Source organism: Galeopterus variegatus, unplaced genomic scaffold (assembly GCF_000696425.1).
Source record: "Galeopterus variegatus unplaced genomic scaffold, G_variegatus-3.0.2 Scaffold1013, whole genome shotgun sequence".
NCBI classification, from domain to species: Eukaryota; Metazoa; Chordata; class Mammalia; order Dermoptera; family Cynocephalidae; genus Galeopterus; species Galeopterus variegatus.
Window position 1 is genome coordinate 373,038 of NW_007727124.1, and position 20,998 is coordinate 394,035.

General features: G+C 34.4%; 1 protein-coding gene across 2 annotated transcripts in view; it reads right to left on the reverse strand.

The window, feature by feature from the left end:
- Nucleotides 1-8,077: 8,077 nt before the first annotated feature.
- KLHL24 (kelch-like family member 24) overlaps nucleotides 8,078-20,998 on the reverse strand; it is a 39,886-nt gene continuing 26,965 nt past the window's right edge. For both annotated transcript variants that reach the window (XM_008574210.1, XM_008574209.1), the window contains 4 exons: nucleotides 19,890-20,008; nucleotides 16,268-16,456; nucleotides 14,882-15,070; nucleotides 8,078-10,256 (listed from right to left, as the gene is read on the reverse strand). In XM_008574210.1, the coding sequence (XP_008572432.1) occupies nucleotides 10,056-10,256; nucleotides 14,882-15,070; nucleotides 16,268-16,456; nucleotides 19,890-20,008 (698 nt within the window). In that variant the 3' untranslated portion in view covers nucleotides 8,078-10,055. The remainder of the gene's footprint in view (nucleotides 10,257-14,881; nucleotides 15,071-16,267; nucleotides 16,457-19,889; nucleotides 20,009-20,998) is intronic.

The following is a 20,998-nucleotide window of genomic DNA, read 5'->3' on the forward strand; positions in this document are numbered from 1 at the left end:
TTTTTTGACCCTTAATTGTATATTCTTTGTGCAATGTTGACATCTATAATCTTTATAAAAGATTTATTTATGCAACAACATAGGAGTATGAAGCTGTCCTTCCCTGCACCCCTTTAATCATCTCTCCACTCCCTCGGCTTCTTGAAACTCTCTCCTTTTAGATGTGGCGTACACAGTAACTTGGAAGATTTAGCATCCAATCCTAACCCTTTCTCTCATCTTCTAAAGAAGCTGGAAAGTTAAACACTCAATTTCCCACCCTCCCTTGCAGCCAGGCGTGACCATTTGATCATGTGACTGATACGTGGCTCTCTCATCAATTCTGTGAGCTTCTATTACCTTCCAATAAATTCAGGTTGAAAATAGAGAGAGATAGAGGGAAGACCCTAAAAACCCAAAGGAATACAATTCAGAGTTTAGATGAAGGAGGGACATCTCATTCACAAAGAAGAGAGAGGATAAGAAATATCCTGTCCTTGAGAGGGCAAGATGTTGAGAGAGATCCTACCTCATGACCTTTATTTTCTCTTTGAAGAAGGCAAAATCAACTGCCGAGAACCAAAGAAGACAGTGGAGCACTCCAGGAGAGTGGTAAATTAGCTGTTATAGAGAAATGGGAAAGCAGAGAGTAGGTACCCACCGAAAGCTTGCCAAGTATATCTTGCCCATTTGAGGTTGGAGATCACAGAATTTTAGAGGTATTAGTTTGCAGCTAATTGATTTTCTCTACCAGTGCTCAATAGCTTGGGAGTAGGAGCTGAGAAGACCAACAATTGGATTAATATACATATAGACAGTTAAGAGAGTAAGTGGAATTGGAGATCAAAAGGGTGAGCAAATTTTGTGTGCTGGTAAGAGTGATTGTAATGACATTATAATTACCTAGTGCAGGCTGGGAAGGGATAATGGTTAAGGGAGGGATCTGCCTGAAGAGATGTTAGAAGATTAGAGATCTGGAAGAGATTCAAGGAAAGTCATGGACTGAGAGAGATGGAAGGAAAGGGAGGCTGTGGTAAAAGACAAAAAGCCTTTAGAATTTAAGGTTTCATAGGAAGAGTAATTCTGGGTAATGAAAAGATCTAAGGCATGCCCTTGTGTGTTGCTGGAGTGAGTAGGGGTGAAGGTCTATTTTTTAGAGGTCAAAATAATGTGAGGCTAGAGCAAGGCGCTGGGCCCTACATGCTGAAATGACCCAGGAAAATGGCAGAAATCAAAATTAAAGAGCAAGAATATGAGTCAGATGTCAAATTTGCTAATAAACGACATTGTGATTATTGAGTTTAAGGAAGCCACAGGTCAAGTGGAAAATGCAACAAAGACATTAATGTTATTTCCATGTCTCAGCAAGCAGCCCTCCCTTGATTACAATGATTTAATGACTTTACAGAAAGCTTCTGGAAGGTAGGGCCTATCTCATTTGATGTATTAATCCCACAGCATCTTGCTCAATGCTTGGCAATAATTGGAAAAAAGAGACCACAAAATCTCTTTTTTCTAGAAAGTAGTAATTCTTTTTTTTTTTTTGGTGGCCGGTGTGGGGATCCAAACCCTTGACCTTGGTGTTATCAGCACCATGCTCTACCAAGTGAGCTAAACTGACCAGCCCCCTAGAAAGTGGTGATTCTTTATTCCCATTCCAGTACCTGGAAGCCTATTACTTTCTCTGTCACAGAGATAAATGTAGGATTTATCTGTTCACATGTCTGCCTCTCCTGTCAGCCTATAAACTTGAGGACAGAGAATGTCACACTCATTTTTGCAACCCCACAAGGAAACATTTTGCCTGATCCGTATTAAAGACTCTAATGTTATCAAAAAATAAATGAATATATTAAATGATTGAAATCTCTAAGCTGTTAATAACTACCATTCCTGACTAAGCATCATTGCCAAGCACTATGCTAAGTGCTTAACATTCCATTTAACTTAATCCTCATACAGAAAGAGAGGAAACTGAGGCTCAGAAATGTTAAATATCTTGCCCAAAGACACACAGGTGGTAATTTATTTTTATTTATTTATTTTTTTTAAAGATGACTGTTAAGGGGATCTTAACCCTTGACTTGGTGTCGTCAGCACCATGCTCACCCAGTGAGCAACTGGCCATCCCTATATGGGATCCGAACCCGTGGCCTTGGTGTTATCAGCACTGCACTCTCCCAAGTGAGCCATGGGCTGGCCCCCACAGGTGGTAATTTTTAAAGCTGGCATTTGAACACAGTTCTGATTTCAAAACCCATTTTCACATTATGTTGCCGCCAAGCCTGGTCCAAGTATGACAACTAGGATTTTAGAAAACCAGTGTCAGTAGATGGCTCTGCAGTGCTAACTTCATGATTAGGGCAATGATTCCTAAGGGACTTTTTTTTTTTAAGGTTGTATATATGTGGATATACTAGTACTGTATGAGAAGCAGATACCAAGATGGGATTAAGTGTGCAAGGATTTTAATAAAAATGTGCAAAGAAATGCCCTATGAGGGAATATATAGAAGAAGACAGCCAGAGAAGTCTGGGAGAGTCATTAGATCCCAAAAAGCAAGTGAAGAACAAAGAGAAAGTTGGGTATAAGCATCCTACGTTGTCATGTAGTCCAATTGGACAAAGCAGAAAGGGAGTCTTATAGCCAAAATCTATGATCAGAAAAGACCTGTGTTTCTCAGGAACAGGTATGCCTTGGTATCCCTGCCACAAATCATTGGCTGTGAGCAGCCAGTGGGAGGTATGACCTCAGTGCCAATGCAAGATGGATTTCAAAGGTAGCAGTCAGGGCATCATATGGTCAATTATGCTCTCTGGAGTTCGAGATCAGCCAGGCCCATTTCCGCGGCTGCCACATCATGCTAGACAGCTTTTGGAAAAGGGCTGCTGTTCTGTTTTGCCTCCTCTATTTATCCACATGCTGACACAGAATTCCTATAAAGCCTTATTATCTTTGGCCATCCTACCAAATATCAGTAGAATGTAGTATGTGTTAAACAGCTAAATATGATCTTTAAAAATTCTCTTTCCTCTTTCTGTTTGGAGATTTGTCACATTTTCTCAATGTAAAAAGATATGAGTGCTCAAAGCCTTGTCTCTTTGGACAAATTCCTCTTTAGCACTTTGGTTATAGTATGTTAAGTATGGTCTATTATGTTTATGCAACAGTGTCTCAAACATTCTGTTTTAAGGTCTATTTTTAACAGGCCTTGCCATAATAAATATAAAAATCAGAATTAGTGCTTTTATTTACTAAAACATTAAGCACCTCTGTGCCAAACATAGTATTAGAATACAAAAATGAACAAGTGATTTGTGTCTGAGTCTTAATTTAGAAAGGTCACTGAATGATGATGTGGTCAATGCCATTGGAAAAAAACGTTTGTTATTCACAGTTCCCCTGCAAATGACAGGCATGGCCATACAGGGTCACAGGCGGAAGAAGCATTGTTGGCTAGGAGAAAGAAAGGAGCAAGGGGAAAGCATAGGCAGCAGCTTTTACTGGGGTTTCTTCAGGAAGGCAAAGCAAAGCAGGGCAACAGCTTACAATTGGCTATTTTGAATAATTCTGGCAGACTTTGGGGCATAAGAGCTGTCTCTAGCTGTCTGGTATCTGGCCCTGGGCTTAGTTAGGGCAGGGGAGATATTGGCTTGGTGTGTGAGAATTAGATAAAGAGGTGGATGGAGGTATGAACTTTGGATTTGTTGGTTTGTACACGAAAGGCAGGCTTGATGACTCATTGTTTACTGTTGTCTCTGGGAATTAGCTAGCCCTGAGAGGGGCAGTCTTTCCCTAGCCAGCAAGGACCCGCAAAGATGTCAAAACATCATAAAATATAGAAAATAAAAAATACGATTAATACAACAAGACTTAGTTCTAGTCTTCAAAAACATCCCAACATAATTAGGAAGAAACCACCCCTTCTGATTTTTGTCTTCATTACCAGTTAATAAATAGCAGAGAAGGAGGAGGTAGGTATAGGTCATTTCCCCCTCTCGTTCCATTAACAGAGCAACTGATTTATTTTCCTTTTTTTTTCCCCTATTTTTTTCTTTGCAAGTGATTTTTTAAAGAGACAATTTATAGTACAAGGGCCTCCTATTTATCCATTGTTCATGGTTTCCAAATATGAGCTAATACTTTTAATTCCTGCAATTCTTTCCCTGCTTTTGCACATTATATTTTTGTCCTGAACCAGCTACATGAAGAACCAACATTTATGTGCTGCTCTTCCATGCCAGAATTGTTTGCTCTTCAACATATATTGCGTTTTCTCATCGCCTTACAAGAAGACTGCAAGGTGAGTATTATGGTTGCATTTCCTAGAACAAGGAAAGTCAGGCTCAGAGAGGTAAATGGCTCTATGGCAGAGCACTGGTTGGAATCAGGTCTGATGAAGCCCATGCACTTTACAGATTTTCCTACGCAAGAAAAAATTAAATCAGGTGAAAATAACTTTAACATTAACTAATCAAAAAGTACTCTAACTTGCCACTTTATTTTGGATGGAACAACTCTAAGCATAAAAAGCTAAGCATTTACATGTGCTTTTTATATATTTTTAAAAATTTGCTTTTGTTAAAGCAAATTAAGACATTGCCTCTCCAATAAATAATATGATGCCCTCTCTCTATTTTCACATTTATTTGCAATAAATTTTCTTAAGTCCCCTTATGCTCAATATTGTTATAGAGGTGCTTTTGAGAACCAGATCAAAAGCACATTAGGGTGCAAATGTTATGAATTACCTTCCGGTAATTAAAATTTTTTCTGAATAGGTAATACTTTCATGTGGTTCAGACTAAAAAATTGATTTTATATATATTTTTATATATTAATTATGTGTGTGTGTGTGTATATATATATATATGTATAAAGTTCCTTTTTACTTGTCCCTTAGCCACCATTTCCTTTCTTCATACATGCTACTGTTTTTAGTTTCTTGTTTATCCTTCCAGTTATTTTATGCACAAACCAGTAAATACACAAATATATTAATATATATTTTCCTCTATCCACTTTTTGTACAACCACTTGGATATATTTAAAATAAAACAGAACAACAAATTTTTGGTAAACAAAATTTAATACAACCATATAGTCAAGTAATAATGGTTAAAAGACATTTTATTAGATACAACTTTAAAAAAATTAAACTACGCAAGAAGTATATTTAAACAAAACATATAAGTATTAATGTACTACAATTGAATTGAGAACAATGAAATAATTTTTCCACCGTGAAGACTCTGGAGCCTCTAACTGAAAGCAAATGACATTTGGCCTTCACAGGTACTGTTGTAAAGCTGATTATACTTTTGTTCAACTCTAAAATTGTGTTGTCTTAGATAGCTGTGGAAACTCTCAACAAAAATTTAAATAAAGAAATTGTGGGGAGGGGTGATGGGGAAAGGAAGAGTTAAGTGCTTTTTCAAGAAAGTTAAATAAAAAAAAATAGAACGTAAGAATGGAACGAACATAAGTAGATATACTTTTTTAGATGTAGATACTGCAAATGATGTTTACAAGGGTATAATCAATGTAAGATAGACGTTTGTCTGAATATCTTAAAAAGCACCTAGGTTCAAAAAACAAAAACAAAAAATATAAGAAAACCCCAAACACCCAACAACCTCCCTTAACATTCTCATTCTGCCAAGCAATTACACGGCTGGTGCTCAGTAAAAATTTTAAGGGGAAATTTTTTTACTCTATAGGAAACAAATATAAAACTTATCTAAGATAAGTTTTATTTAGATTGAAAAAAAGTTGAAATAGCACTAGAAAACTTAAGGCACAAAAACAAATTTAGGTGCAGTTATTTTGAAAACTTTAAAACAGAAATTCTTTTCTTTGGAACAATATATAAAATAAGTTATGACTGTTGCTGTTTTAAAAAAAATATTTATGATGATCATCTTTAGCACTAAGTAAACTTAATACCTAAGGCAATCACACAAACATAAAACATTCATATAAAACATTAAAAAAGTCCAAAGTATGTTGAAATCATCTCTGGACTTATCAATTCACACTCCTGGATCAAGTGGTTTCTGGTTCCTAGCATTAGATGTGACAATAAGTACAGCTACCTAGTCAAATCTACTGCATTAAAGGTCAACCAAATTGTCCTATTCTGGTTACGTGGTATGGTAGATTTATTTAACTAAAAAGAATAAGGGGGTTGAGGTGATGTAAACCTGGCTTTCAACATAATGCACAACAAATTCTAATAAGGCCAAATTATGTTGAGGTTAACTGGTGTCTTGGATTTACTAAAATAAAGGCAATCCATAGGAAGCCTTTAAGAGACATTATCGAATCACTTGGCACCACATAAATAGCAATCTCTTCCTCTTTGAAAATATAGTCCGAAGTAGATGTTGTCTTTTCCACATATAAGGCACACACTAACAATTCAACCCTTCTCCTTTCATGTATGGGTTCTCACAGCAATTTTTTAAAAAAAATCTATTGCCACATCCAGACAACAGGAAAAAAACACACACACCTGGATTGCATAATGACAAAAGCAATATAATTGAACCTTTGTCTTTCCTGAGTTTCAAAAAGGGTATTTGACAGTAGAGATACATAAACAATTGATACTCACTATGAGAAAATGGTTTCAGTCCACAAAACATTTTCATCTTTCTAAATATAAAAGGATGAATGTTCAAGCACTGCCATGTTTGTGAAGCCCTTTTTCCAAATTAAGTTTACTCTAGAATCATGAACTGAAGGTTGTTCAGTTATGGCACTTTAAACATTTCAAATAGGCAAAAATGACAAGTTAATATCCTCCCTCCCTGAGTATTTACATCTTTTCTTAACACCTGGTTTAAATGGAGTAAATAACTATATTTCAGTCATCCAGAAAAAAAAGATATTAAAGATCCAATAGGATAGGCTACCATTTCATACCTTTGCAGTAAAGTTTAGAAGGAAGTTTAGGAAGTGCAGGAAGATTAAAGGAGGAAGTTCTTCTGTTGTAAAAATTAGAACACTTTGTAGCTCACTCATATAAAGGAAAACATGGAAAAAGATAAAAGTTCATGAAGAAAAAACCAACCCAAACAAAAACCAACTATACTTTTCAGTAGATCCACAAAGCATACCTCTGAATTCCCTTTCCAAATGAGGTATCACAGCTGGGTTTAGAAAACTCATCTCTACCTCCAATTTGTTTTCTGACTTTGTAAAACTGATGTGTTATGTAGATTCTGACTGTATACCAATCATCATTACAAATACTTATCATGTATTTTCAAATGTAAAAAAGTACTCTAGAAATGCCCAAATAAGAAAATCTTCTGGATTTGAATTTAATGTGGTCAACTAATTTTTACCTTATGTGTTTTTTTCCTGATCATCACAAACTGCTAAAATTCTTGATGTTTGTATACATGGGGTACACAACCATACTATCTACATATACACACGTGTGTATATGTACATACATTCTAACCCAAAGGCTTATAAGAGCATCATCTGTAAAGGAAAATCTGTCAACGATGTGATGACAGAATGAATATGATCTGACACCAGTTTGGTTGATATATTCCTTTTGGTATACTAATTATATCCTAAAGTTCTTTTTTATTTTATCAAGGCTAACAACATCATTATCTATAAAAAATTAGTCAAGGAAGGTAAATAATTAAAGAAAATTAAAATACCAGTTGGGTAACTAAACACAGTTACCTTAATTTTCTAGGATTCAAGCTAAGTTCTTGGTGGCCTTCAACATAAATTGCAACCACTTAATTTACATAGTTTAGGACCATGTAAAGAAAAAATTAAACAATATTGATATGAGGTCTGTGTTTAAACAAATTCTGTTTTTTAGGATTTCATTTAAATTTACCACAATAAACACATGAATATTAAAAATAAACGTATAACAAGGGGCTGGCTGGTTAGCTCAATTGGTTAGAGCACGGTGCCGATAACACCAAGGTCCAGGGTTTCATGATTCATGTACCTACCAGCTACCACCAAGGAAAAAAAAAAAAAAAGAAAAAAAAAGTATAACAAAAAAATACAGGTAAATAGTTAATACTTTTACAACAGACAAAAATAATAGAATATGAAGTTATCTTGAAAAAGTCTTTTTTATGTAAAGTCTCTGTATTTATGGATGGGCATGATCTTAACAAATACACAGGAAAATAACAACTATCATTTGTATAGTCCTCAGCATTTACAGAACACTTTTTTCACACATTATCTCATTTACTGTAAAGAATTTCTGAACAGGTTCTATTATCTACAAAACAGATAATATAGAAGTAGATGTTCATTCTAAAAGTACAAGCATCCCATTGTACCTACAATTGTCTTTCAACTAGAACAATAGAAAATTGTTTTCTGAATTGGTCTGATAGTTATCACAAAAAGGTATATATCAGTTTCAAATTATGATTTGAAAAATAAAAATTCCCTAAAAGTTTGTAAGTTTTTTTTAGAGTTTTCCTCAGAACTTAGGTTCTAGGTAAGCATTAAAAGCATTAAAGTTTCAAATATGTCTATTTGAAATCTCTCTATCATTCTAAGATGAGAAAAAAAGGTAGTTTACCAATGTCAGGTTTTTGATTACCACCTTGGTTTTAACAGAAATCTGGTGACATGATAATCACATATTTGTATCATCCCTCCTATGACATACAGTAAACAATTATAATGTGAGAAGCAATAGTGACTGGGAAGTCAAAATACAGCAGGTTACCTGGAACATCCCTAAAATGTGGTAAATTGTATCTGTCTATCCAGGAATTATAATCACTTATGCTGTAGTTCCTGACTTATCCATTTATTTGCCTTAGAAAATAATTTTTACATTCTTCTCTGAAAACTGGTAAGATTTATAAACTGGACTTGAAAAATCTAGACAAAAGCAGTCTGCTGCATTTAGAAGTTTGAAGATGTTGATCAATATTTTACACAATAGGTACCAAATGAAAGATTTATATCTTAAGAGACTGGAACTATTGCTGTTAGTTTTTTCAGACAGCTAATTTCAAAAGAAAAATGGACCCACTGACATAGGTGGTCCCTGCTTTACCCTATTAAAGGCACCTTTACGGTTGAGACTCTCAGGATTTTTAGCTGTTCACAAGGAAGCAGAATAACCAGGGAAGAGATCCTCACCCAAAGCACCATACTAATGAGGTCAAACTTTACTGGGCTGGGGAGAAAACCTGTCTTCTGTTTTTCACAAAACAATATGTAAAATGGATTCCAACTCCCTGTGTCAAGTTCAAGAAAAGGAGTTTCCATACAGGATTTAGAGATGATGCATAAATACTTTGAGAGCCACAGTGGGTCATTTTTCCTTCAATGGTTATTTAGTTTTTTCTTAGTAATTAACCTGTAATTTTAATCCCCCTTTTAGGAGTATTTACTTTTGTATCTCCTACCTAACCTGCTCCCCAAAATGTGTTTAATATAAGATAGCAATTCTGAGAAAGAAGTCACTATAATTCAGTATTTTATGGTACTCATATTGCTGTCATTACATTTTTATCAATTATAGGAAAAAAGCCTTTCAATAAAGTTAGTCAGTTTGGATACACTTTGTCAGTGACAAAGATTTTAAAAACTGAGTGTTTCCCTTAGAATTCATTCTAAACATTCTAAGCACTAGATGATTCAAACTAAATGAAGCCTCAAGTCATGCAATTTTCTATTATATGATGAAATAAGAAATATACAGTCTTGTAGATAAACATACATAAATGAAGAGACCATTCACAAATTCTTAAAGGTATACAGAAAGGCATTATTTCCTATTCCACATAGGCTTCATATAAATACTTATAAAGTTATAAAGGTACACTCTCAAAGGCCTAGCAACAACCACCATTACCTTTAACAAAAAAAAAATTGTTTTCAATTACAGTAAAGTCTTTATTACAATTTGAAGGATTGATATTTTGGGGAGAAAGGCACCACAATTATTATTTATACTATTTTTTTCATGGCACAAAGGAGATATGTCAAGTTCCCACTCCAGAGTTTTTAAAACCTCTCATCTTGGATTGATGTGGCTTCTTGGGTGAGGTATCCCAGCTTTAGAGCTTAAAGCATTTCTCATTGTATCTATGAATAGTCACACAGCCATGATAGGACACTGGCCTGGGCATTGCAGCTACCCCTGTGATGATACTTGTCGCAGGATCATAACAAAGAATAGTGTCTGTGGCTTCTCCATTCTCTCGTCTTCCACCCAGGATATATATTTTACCATTACACACAGACATACCACAGTTTTCCTGTTTAACCAAATACATAAAAATAAAATAACATTAACTGCGGAAGATATGGGATTTAGCAGCAAACTGAAAAGTAAAATAAGACATGCTTTAACACAATCAGAAAAAAAGGAGACATGATATTACCTAAGCTCCCTTTTGCCCAACTCCCGTCCTGTGTGTGAGTGCTAGATATTTTGCAAGGATGAAGTGTTAAAATGGATTATATGTTAGCAATTGGGGCCCAGATGTGGGAGGTAGGTTGGGCATGGTAGACTGATGGAAGGGTTTTAACTTAATGGTAGTTAAATGAAAACATCTTTGAAGAGCTTGGCTTGCTTCTCCTATTACAGGAAGGGTCTTTATTATAAAAAGTAGCTAATATATGACCAAGGAGTAGGTCACTGTTCATCATATGGGATTACCCAGAAGTTGATGGATAAATGAGAGAAAGATTTATAACCAAATTAACAAGCCACTGTTATTAGGGGCTTTGGCTGGGACATAGAAATGTCCCAAATAAAATCTTACAGCTCCCACACAATGGGATTCTTAGCTAAATTTTCCTCTTCTCTGATAATCATATAATTACTATGTAAAACAATTATTCTTACAAGGATGAGAGTGATCCTTCAAAGAAAGAAACTATACTAAAAATTTTCTCACTGTTATCTAGATCTGGTTATGCTGCAGGTCTACTATTCTTTCATTTACATTTCAGTTTAATTCAGAAAGTTACTGCATCTTATTTTCCTGGTTCCACATAATCAACAATGAATTAGGTTCTACCGACAAGTTCAATAAACATTTTTATTTGACCAGATTTGCCATTTATAAATTTCACTCTTGTAGAAGAAATTAAATCTTAGTGGACTTACATAATAGAAGGATACTATCTTCGGGTCTGAAAGAATTAGTGAGTACTTAAAACTGCCTATAATACAGTTAATATACACCCAAAATGACTTGGCCCATTTTCACTAGTGGTGACACTTTCATCCAGAATACAACCCATGAATTTCACCAATTATGGGCTGAACTATAATATTTTCCATCCAAAGTACAATGAGCTCTTCTTATAAATTCTAAAAGTTCTGAATACAATAGAAACAACAACGAAAAAATCCTTAGTTTTCAGGTATAAGCTAGTTCGCATATTTAACCTTATAGTTACTTTAATGATGATTCTAAAACAATATATAATTACATGATCTGGTTATTATTTTTTTTAAAGATGACCAGTAAGGGGATCTTAACCCTTGGCTTGGTGTTGTCAGCACCACGCTCAGCCAGTGAGCTAACTGGCCATCCCTATACAGGATCCAAACCCGTGGCCTTGGTGTTATTAGCACCGTACTCTCCCGAGTAAGCCATGGGCCCGGCCCTACATGATCTGGTTATTAACATCATTTCAGATAATAGTGTTCAGAATTAAATGGAGCAAGTGACCTTGAAAATAATTATTCATTCGTGTCAAGAAATTACTTCTATCAGATATAACAGTTTATTTCATGCTATATAAAATACTTACTCTTCACTCAGGAGTAAGGGCAGCTAGTGGGAAAAAGAGTTTACTAGTACATGAAGTTTTAATGTTTTTTCTTAAAGACAGAAGTGAAACATGATCCTAATATTGTAAAGACTAAAAAGCAAAAAATCCCCTCTTTATTTTTGTATGCTTAAATGTTAAAATGTCGACAATACAAATGACATTTTAATACCTGATCTACTGAAGAAAAACTTTTTCATTATTGACTTAAAAAATAGCCCACAGTTTTTTAAAAGGATGTTCTCGACAGAGGTTAAAAAGCAAAATATGTTTAGAATAACAAGTTGTGGCTTTTAGAAATTATGAAAAGTCAAGAGGCATGGAAATAGTAAAGGACATATAGAGAAATAGGGTGGGTCCATTAGAACTATAAAAAAAGAGCTAATTCTTTCCTGTTTCTTTGGCATTTAATATTATAAGCATTTTAAAAAGCAATAGCTTTGGATTCACTTAACTATCTACCTTGAAATTACAGTTTGATGTATCTTTTTTCATTGATTAGCATTAAAAGGGTAGGCAATCCTTACAGATGGCTCAAAAATTACTTCTCAATAATGTATACATATACTTTGCAGTATTTGTAGTAAAATACACTTAGTAGTATTGGTAGTAAGAATGAACCAGGAGAGAGAAGATAATCACAAAAATCCCAGTTGATTTGGAATTCAATGATTTATCTTTGTTAGACTTAATATGCTTCTGATTGAAATGTTTTTTTTACTTGAAATTTCTGGTCAATATTATTCATTGTTTAATTAGAGAAAATGTGCCATGTGTATCCTGTTGTTGATTTTTTTCTGTTTTATCTCAACTATCTAGTTAAAAACATATTCATTGTATGCCCTGCATTAAGCTAGATGCTGGCAATCATCTTCCTAAGCTCTATTATCATTTTATACAGTATACCCAAATTCCAAAATGATCAGTAATTCTCAGTGAAAATGTATTACTCTTTAAAATATTCACTGTAATAAACAATAAAAGATAGCTTAGATTAAAAAATTCAGAAATAAGTGTCAACACTTGACCATAATGAAGATTCTTATGTGGTAGGACACACTCTTGCCTCTACAGAGTTGGAAATTGTGTTTTCCAGGAGAGGCCATAGAGCTAGAGAAATGTGGCTTGTTTTTACTTAAATGTGATATGAGAGGGATAAAAGACTATACTCACTCTGTACCATGAAGCTGAAGATCCTATTATGTCCCCTTCATCAGCTGGGGCAATGTTATTACAAATACACTACTAACTACAAATACATCACTAACTAGAGACTATACCTCAATGTCAACAACTTTAGAAAAATGGTGTTATATTCAAACCCTATTCACTATCCTTATGGTCTATGCTATATCTTTTATGTATCATGAATAAAACAATTAAAATTAGAACCCTCTGTTACTTCACTTCATTTGTTTACTTATTTGATAAATATTTACTGAGCACAAATTAAATGCAAGAAACATAAGAGATGAGTTAGAACAAACAGTATCATCAAGAAGACTGAATTCGGCTTGGATCCCCATACTGGCCAGCACCCGCCCAAAATAAGACTTAATTCCAGTATAGGATATAAACATTTATACCCATAAGTAAATATACCATTGCTGTAACAGAAGTGTAAGTGCTGTAACAGATCACAAAGAAAAAAAGAAAACAATTCTGGCCAAGGTAACCTGTTCATTGTAACTATGAAGTGGTCCTTAAAAGATTAGTAGAATTACAAGTAGGGAAGGTAAAAAAGGCATCAGAGGCTAAGGGGACAGTATGAACCAAGGCAAGAACACATATAATCTGTTTAGAGAATACCAGTAACAGATATTTAATGTAATTGGGGTAAAGTTACAGAAAGTGAAGCTGAAAGGGCAAGCAAGATCAGACAACAGAAAGTCTAGAATGAAATGGTAAAACTTTTGCATTTTATTCAGTAGGTTTCTAATCAGGGGAGAGACATAATTAGATTTCTGGGAAATAACTGGTGGTAAAATGCATTAGAGAGGCAAAGCAGAATAAGGAAGACTAAATTATTATTGCTTTTGTTTAGGTAAGAAATGATAAGAACTTGAACAAAAGTAGTAACAATAGGAATGAAAAAGATAGGAGAAACTCTGAAAACACAGACTGATATGCTGGATTGATTCAATTTAAGAGAAAGTGAGGACAATCTAATACATTAAGTTTCTATGTTGTTTGAAACATAGAAAAAGTAGGTATGGAAAAGAAGCTGAGCTCTACTTTGAGTTTGAAGTCTTAGAATACTCATGGAAAATATCAAATATGCAGTGGGAAGTCTGAGTTTGGACCACAGGGGAGAGGCTCTGATGGAGATAAGGACCTGAAGTCATCAGTACTGCGTAGCAGATGAGATCATTCAGGAATAGAGTATAAACTTGGAAGAGGGCAGGAGAAAGAGGCTCAAGGAACACTCATAGGTAAAGATTGGGTAGGAAAAATAAGAGAATATGAATGAGACTGAGGAGATTATTAATAGTGACTTTTTTTTTTGAGAGTACACCATCTCTAGATAGGTATGAGTAGAGCAAGATTTCCAGCATCAGAACCATCAGGCATTTTGGTGGTGGAAGAAAGAGTAGTGTTATGAACCAAAAGGCTGAGGGAAGGCTTTGGGGGCAGCAGGGGCCAGGGAGGAGTGGAGTTCCAGGTGGAGTGTGTGGATGAAACAGACCTAAGCACAACTATTTCCTTTATAACAAAAACAACAAATTCTCTAGCCTCTAACCAGAGAAGCAACAAGTTTGGGAACATTTCTTCTCTTCTGAAATAAGAGAGGGGAGAAGAACTTGAGTAGAATTCTGAGAAAAGTAAAAGAAAAAAAAAAAAAAAAAAACCCAGCCCAAGTACAAAGGATACAAGTGCATGGAATGGTAGAAAGGAAGTTACTTCAATAAAACTCCTTCCTTGAAAGGAGTTCAAAACAAGTATACCACACGCTTTATGTGGAGTTTTTTAAAAAATTATGAAATACTTCAAACATACATGAAAATATTTTAAAAGTGAAATTCCAGTGTATTAATGATGATTGTGTACTTGGTCCCTTTTATATTTCTTTTTCTTTTGCACTGTTTTATGTTATTACCTGTCGGCTGAATGTATTCTGTACATGCATCCAGTAATCTTCAACTGGATCATAACAGTATATTGCCTTGGTGAGTCCACCAGCAACGTATATCAGGTTGTTTAAGGATACAGCTGTTATACACCTCTTGGCAATTGGTATAGCTGCACGAAGTAGCCAAGAATTGGTTTCTGGATCATAAGATTGAACCTAAGAATATATAGAAATATTCAGTTAAAATTTCTAAACAAAAATGTAAATTTACTTAATAAAGTCTATCAATACATAGAAACATGATTAAAAATCAAATACCATTAATTCAGAGAATTAAGGGAGGTTAATCTGATAGTGAAATGTCTAAACTATGGAAATTTTCAAAATAAATGCAAATTTATTACTATTAGGCAGAATAGAGTAAGAAACATGCAGATTGTTTCCAGAATGAATGGCCACCAGGTTTGCTTCACTTATTTTCTATAAAATTAACAGTCTAAATTTTTAAAAATTGTGTTTTGTAGGATAACTATGCTTCAATGTGAGTATAATTTCTTTATACTTTTAGGGAATCCTTTCTTCAAAAGAACACAAGTAAAACCTCAGTTCAGTATACTTTGAATGATCATACATTCTGAATTAATGAATTCTAAATAAGTAACATTTGACCACATTATATTAAAATTTAATTTCAAAAAAGAATTAATTGATTGATAAAATTTAACTGTTTTAACTAAAATAGCTCAACCAATTAGACACTTTTTTCCAAAATAAACACAGTATTTCCTGCAATGTCAGGACTACACATGTTCTCTCTGGGAGTTCAACGAACTGCAGCAACTTTGAGCCATCCTCTATTTACAACACAGAAGTTTCCTTTCCTCTCCTTTGTCCTAAAAAGTACTTTAGGGCTAGCCAGTTAGCTCAGTTGGTTAGAGCATGGTGTTATAACACCAAGGTCAAAGGTTTGCATCCCAGTACCAGCCAGCCACCCAAAAAAAAAAAAAAAACTTTTGAAGTATGCAGAAAATGACCCAATTGGAAGCAGTAAAATTAGTTACTGTGTATTATCCTTTGTTAATTCACTTCCTGTGTTCTGTGTGAATAATTTTTAGATTCTATAGATGATAGCAGTAAAATGCTTAGAACAATTCATTTATAACAAAATTTTGACACTGAAATTTATCTCATTTCAAGAAGATTGGATCATAGTTGTTAACAGCAAATTGTTAGATATATTAGGATCCCACTTTAGCAACTCAAAATTCAATGTTTTAATTCAACAGTATAAGGTACCAGACAATTTTTAAAAGATCCCTCATACTAAGCCACCTAGCTACTTACTTGAAAAGCCTTCTGCATTTCACTTCTTGTATATATGATTGGTAGTTTCTTTAAGAGAAAGTGGCTTACCTTATCGGAACAAGTATTGTCATCAGGTCCTCCACCGATCACAAACAATTTGCCTACACAGCTAGTCACTGCAGGAGAACTCACTGCTTCCTTAAGGGGAGCAACTTCAGTCCATCGATTTGAAAAGGAATCATAACATTCTACGCTGCTAAGTCTGTTTTGCCCATCATAGCCTCCAACAACATATACCTATATGTAAAATACATGGAAAAATCTTAATTATCAAAGGTCTCAATTTGAACTGGTTGGTTAAAGAATTAAGGGATCTCTCTCTTTAAAAAGCTCTTGATAACTATAATTGCAATATATTTAGCTCAGAGTTTCGGAGTCTTTAAAAAATTCTCACCTTCCTACCACCACCAGGGAGCCTTTTTAGACATTTTCTCCCTGATAGCCCCTCCCCACCATGAAATTTTAAAACCACAGATATATTGTATATCTATTTACCTTACTATATGTATATCTGTGCTTTATACATAAAAGAGTATGATTCCCCCCCCCCACAAGAACCAATCTTCACCATCTCTTTGGGAGTAATATTGCTCATGCTTAGAATTGCATGGTTTAGCATAAATGCTCATACTCATGGATGAAGAAATAAGTACTAACAAAATGAACTTTATGTTACATTTCAAAGAACTTTCATTTACATTTTCTTTTGACAAACATGAGGAAGCCAGGGAAAATTAATATATTTATATGACAGGTAAACCAATCAATAAGACATTTATTAAATGGCTTATATGCAGAATAATCCATTGAGCATCTTGGGATATATGAAGGTACATCAAAAAGTTCATGGAAAACAGAATTAAAAGGTAATATGAATCTTTCCATGAACTTTTTGAAGTACCCTCATATAAGAAAGTTTTTACCTAACAAAGCTCTCCAGCTTAACATCCACATTTCTTTTAAAGGATAGTCATCAACTCCTCCCTCCATATCTAATTAACTGTTAAGTCCTACTGAGTCTTCTTCCACAGCATCTCTCATATCTATCCCATCCTTCTGTTTTCCACTGCCCCCATCCTGCCTCAGGGGCCACATCATTTCACACCTCTCAAATAAGCTCCTGATTTCCACTCTTGTGCTCCCTAATTAATCTTCCTAAAATACTTAATCAATTCCTTTGAAAAGTTCAGCAGTGAAAAAAAAAAAAAAAGAAAAACAAATAAAAGTTCAGCAATGAATGCATAAGGGTCAAGGCCAAACTTCATACCCGGTTATTCAAATCTGTCCACAATTTTTCTTTCTGTGCTTCTCCAAATTTCCCCAATAGTCAGTGCCACTTCTATTATGCATTTCTCACATTATGTTACAATGATCTATTGGTGGGTTTGTGCCCCCAACACCATGTATCTCAGAGATGTTAAGTAACTTACAGAAGGCCATGCAGCTATAAGGTGTATGGAATCTGTGGCAAGCACAATACAGCAGTTAAGGGCATAGGCTCCGAAGTCAGGACAGGTGGGTTCATATCTAGCTCTGCCACCAATGTAAGGGTAGTTTATCTATTCTCTTGAAGACTCAGTATTTATTCCCCTAATTTAAAAATGTTAACAATAATAGTACTTATCACATAATATAATTTTGATAATTAAACTTTAATACACAGCCCTACATGTGTAAATTAAAAATATATGCTGTAAACATCAAGATAAAAGGCCTCTAGATTAAGTAAATTTGAGCTTTTGCCTGTTCTTTATCACTTTCGGTGTAACCTTGGGCAAGTGACTTGAACTCTTTGGGATTTAGTTTCTTTATAAACTGACAAAGTTACACTAAATATTCTTTACGATACCTTCCTGCTCTAAGATTCTATATTCCAAAACATCCTAGGTTTCTTTAACAGAGAGTATTTATAAATTTAAATAATTTTATAGGTTTGAATTTAGTCTATATTGTAATTTTTAGGATAATGGTTTTCATGAATTGAGTACTTGCTGTGTAAGACAGGAATTATTTGTTTCATTTCTTGATTTAGTGCTTCCAAGCTTTGGGTACTTCAAGTCAAGTATACTAATATTTGTCAAATAAATTTGAGTTCAGCAATACATATATGGTTTTAGAAACAACGATCATTCTCATTTGCCTTTGTATGTCTAGACTAAATAATTTTATTATTATTTTTTTCCTTTTTGTCTTTTTTCGTGTCCGGCAACGGATCGCAACCCTCAGTGTCGCGCCCGTACCGGACCGGGACTGGCAACGGGATTGCAACCCTCGGTGCTGCGCCCGCCCCTCACTCAGCCAGTGAGCGGGAACCAGTCTGTATGTGGGATCCGAACCCTCGGCGGGAGCGCCGCCGTGCTCCCAAGCGGCGCACTGTAGCAGTGCGCCACCGGGCCAGCCCTAGACTAAATAATTTTAATTTTTTCAGTGAGACCTCATCTCTTTCCAATCTCTTGATTATTTTAACCCCTCTTTTCAGTCATATTTTGTCGTTCTTGAGGAATAGCTACCAAACTATATATAACAGGCACTGACAAACCAATGGTTTTAGAAAAGATTCTATTAATATTCTACTTCCAGTATATCTTTCTCAAGGTCCTCATTATTTCACTGGCCTTGTCAACAGCAGCAGCACACTAGATCAAGGTCCTTAGGAATTAACAATAGCTTTATAACTGTGTTTTGAGAAGCTCTATTATTCTATAGTAGAAGTCTCTGTGGGGAAATAGGGAGAGGAGGACTGATGAGGGGCTGAGTGGGAAGGGTTCCGGGCCATCATCTCTGTTTTAATCAGAGTTCTATTTTTCATTGGTGGCTCTGAAATGTCTCCATAGGAGGGCCTAAGAGGCAGCAATCCTTTTAAAAAGGGTGCTAGGGGACCAGTCAAAGGTATATGCACAAGAAAGTATGCTGCTTTTACTTAGATTGCTCATTAATCTGAGGTAGCTTTGGAGGAACTGACAGACATAGGGGCAAGGAGAGGCTAAAGTCTTCAAGTTACTCCTTGGTACAACTGCTGTGTTTTTATCTGTTTCGTGTAATGAATTTTTATATGTGACTTAACTTTAAAAAAGAGGGTACAGATGCTTTTAAAAAGTTTGGAAACCATTAGTCCACAGGTGATTCTCAAGTTCCTAAGGACAGAATATGGTTCAGAACCCAAATTATATATATTTTTAATATTCATTAGCTGAAGTCAACAATACATTTTCTTTAAAATATGTTGGTGAGTTTATCTTAATACTTATTTTTAAATTGTTTTGTCTCATTTGTACAAATAAAAAAGATGAAATAACATCACTTTAGTTAATATATCTGTGACTGCTAAAGTCAGTAAAAGAAAAAAATTGCTTGGATTAGACATTGGCCCGCTTTTGTATTTGATGTAACTCCTTTATTTTCCAATGTTTCTTAGGCATTTGAACTCTAGTGGTGCATAAGAACAGAAATGTGCTGCACTGCCATGAATTCCAAATTGGGAGAACAAAATATCCATTCAAAAGTACAGTGTCATATTGTTTATATCTTCAGTTTATCTATTGAGGTTAGAAATGGAAGGAAATACAATCTGAATCCAAAATACCCAGAGGGAGAGCAAACTGAAGGATTCAGCTGTGGTATTTATTTTGGAAATGTACCAGCACTAGTAATAAAAAGTGGTTTCTCTTACTTTACCAAGGAGGACAGCCATTTTGTGACGCCATCTGCCTTTATTTAGAGAGGCAACTCTGATCCAAATATTTAACTGTGAGTTATAAATCCAGACATCACGGCTGTTGATTCTTCCACCTTTAAATGTAAAACAACGCACATACAATAACATATCACCATGTCTATCACCAAGGGCATAGGTCATGAAAACTTGTGATTTATTCACTCAATTCAAGAATTTGAGAATTCAGCAAGGTCCCTTTTAAAGTTCAATGGAAATAGTTTTACAGAGCAGATTTAAACTTTGCCAATTGTTATCTTGAGAAGTAATAAGTGTAGTCCCAAAATAATAAAATACAGAATGTGCATTTTACAAATGTATAAGATTGTTAATTTAGGACATCAGAAGCACTCAAACAACAGAATTATTCTAAAAAGAATTTTAAAAATCACGTATTTTTTAAAAAGCATACTATTGTACAAGTAAAGTATGTGTTGTTATATTGTTCAATAGGTAGTAATATAATAATCTTTAAAGCTGATAAAATTATTTTACCAATTAATAGACTTCTAACCATGGATCCTATAGCTATAATTTACACGAAGATAATTCAAAAAGTTCATAGAAATATTAATATTCTCTTTTAATTCTATTTTTCCACTAACTTTTTGAAGTTCCCTTGTATAAGTCTGTCATTTTATGTCTGTCTGATTTTAGAGGTAACATATCACATACCATAAAGAAGTTTAAGTTAAGAATTTTAAAGAAAATCTTATTTCATAAACTATGGAGAGGATTTCAGAAAACATGGGTGAATTAGAGATGCTTAATTCTATGAGTACTTCTGACTTTGCATTCTTTACTGTGTTTCTTAAAACAAAGTAGAGACATAAAAGTTTAAAAAACAACACCATATTCTATATGTGCTTGAGAGCATTTAAAATATGATATGATTAAAGGTATTTTTTTGGTGAATCTTTTGTAAATCATTCTGTATTATTTTGTGCCTATTTTTAAGAGTAAAAAGTTATTCTTGGTTTCATTTGTTTTATAAACTCATCTGCCTAAAGTGAGCATATTCACATTTCACTATTTCCTTTTAAGACATTGTTATTGTTTAAAACAAC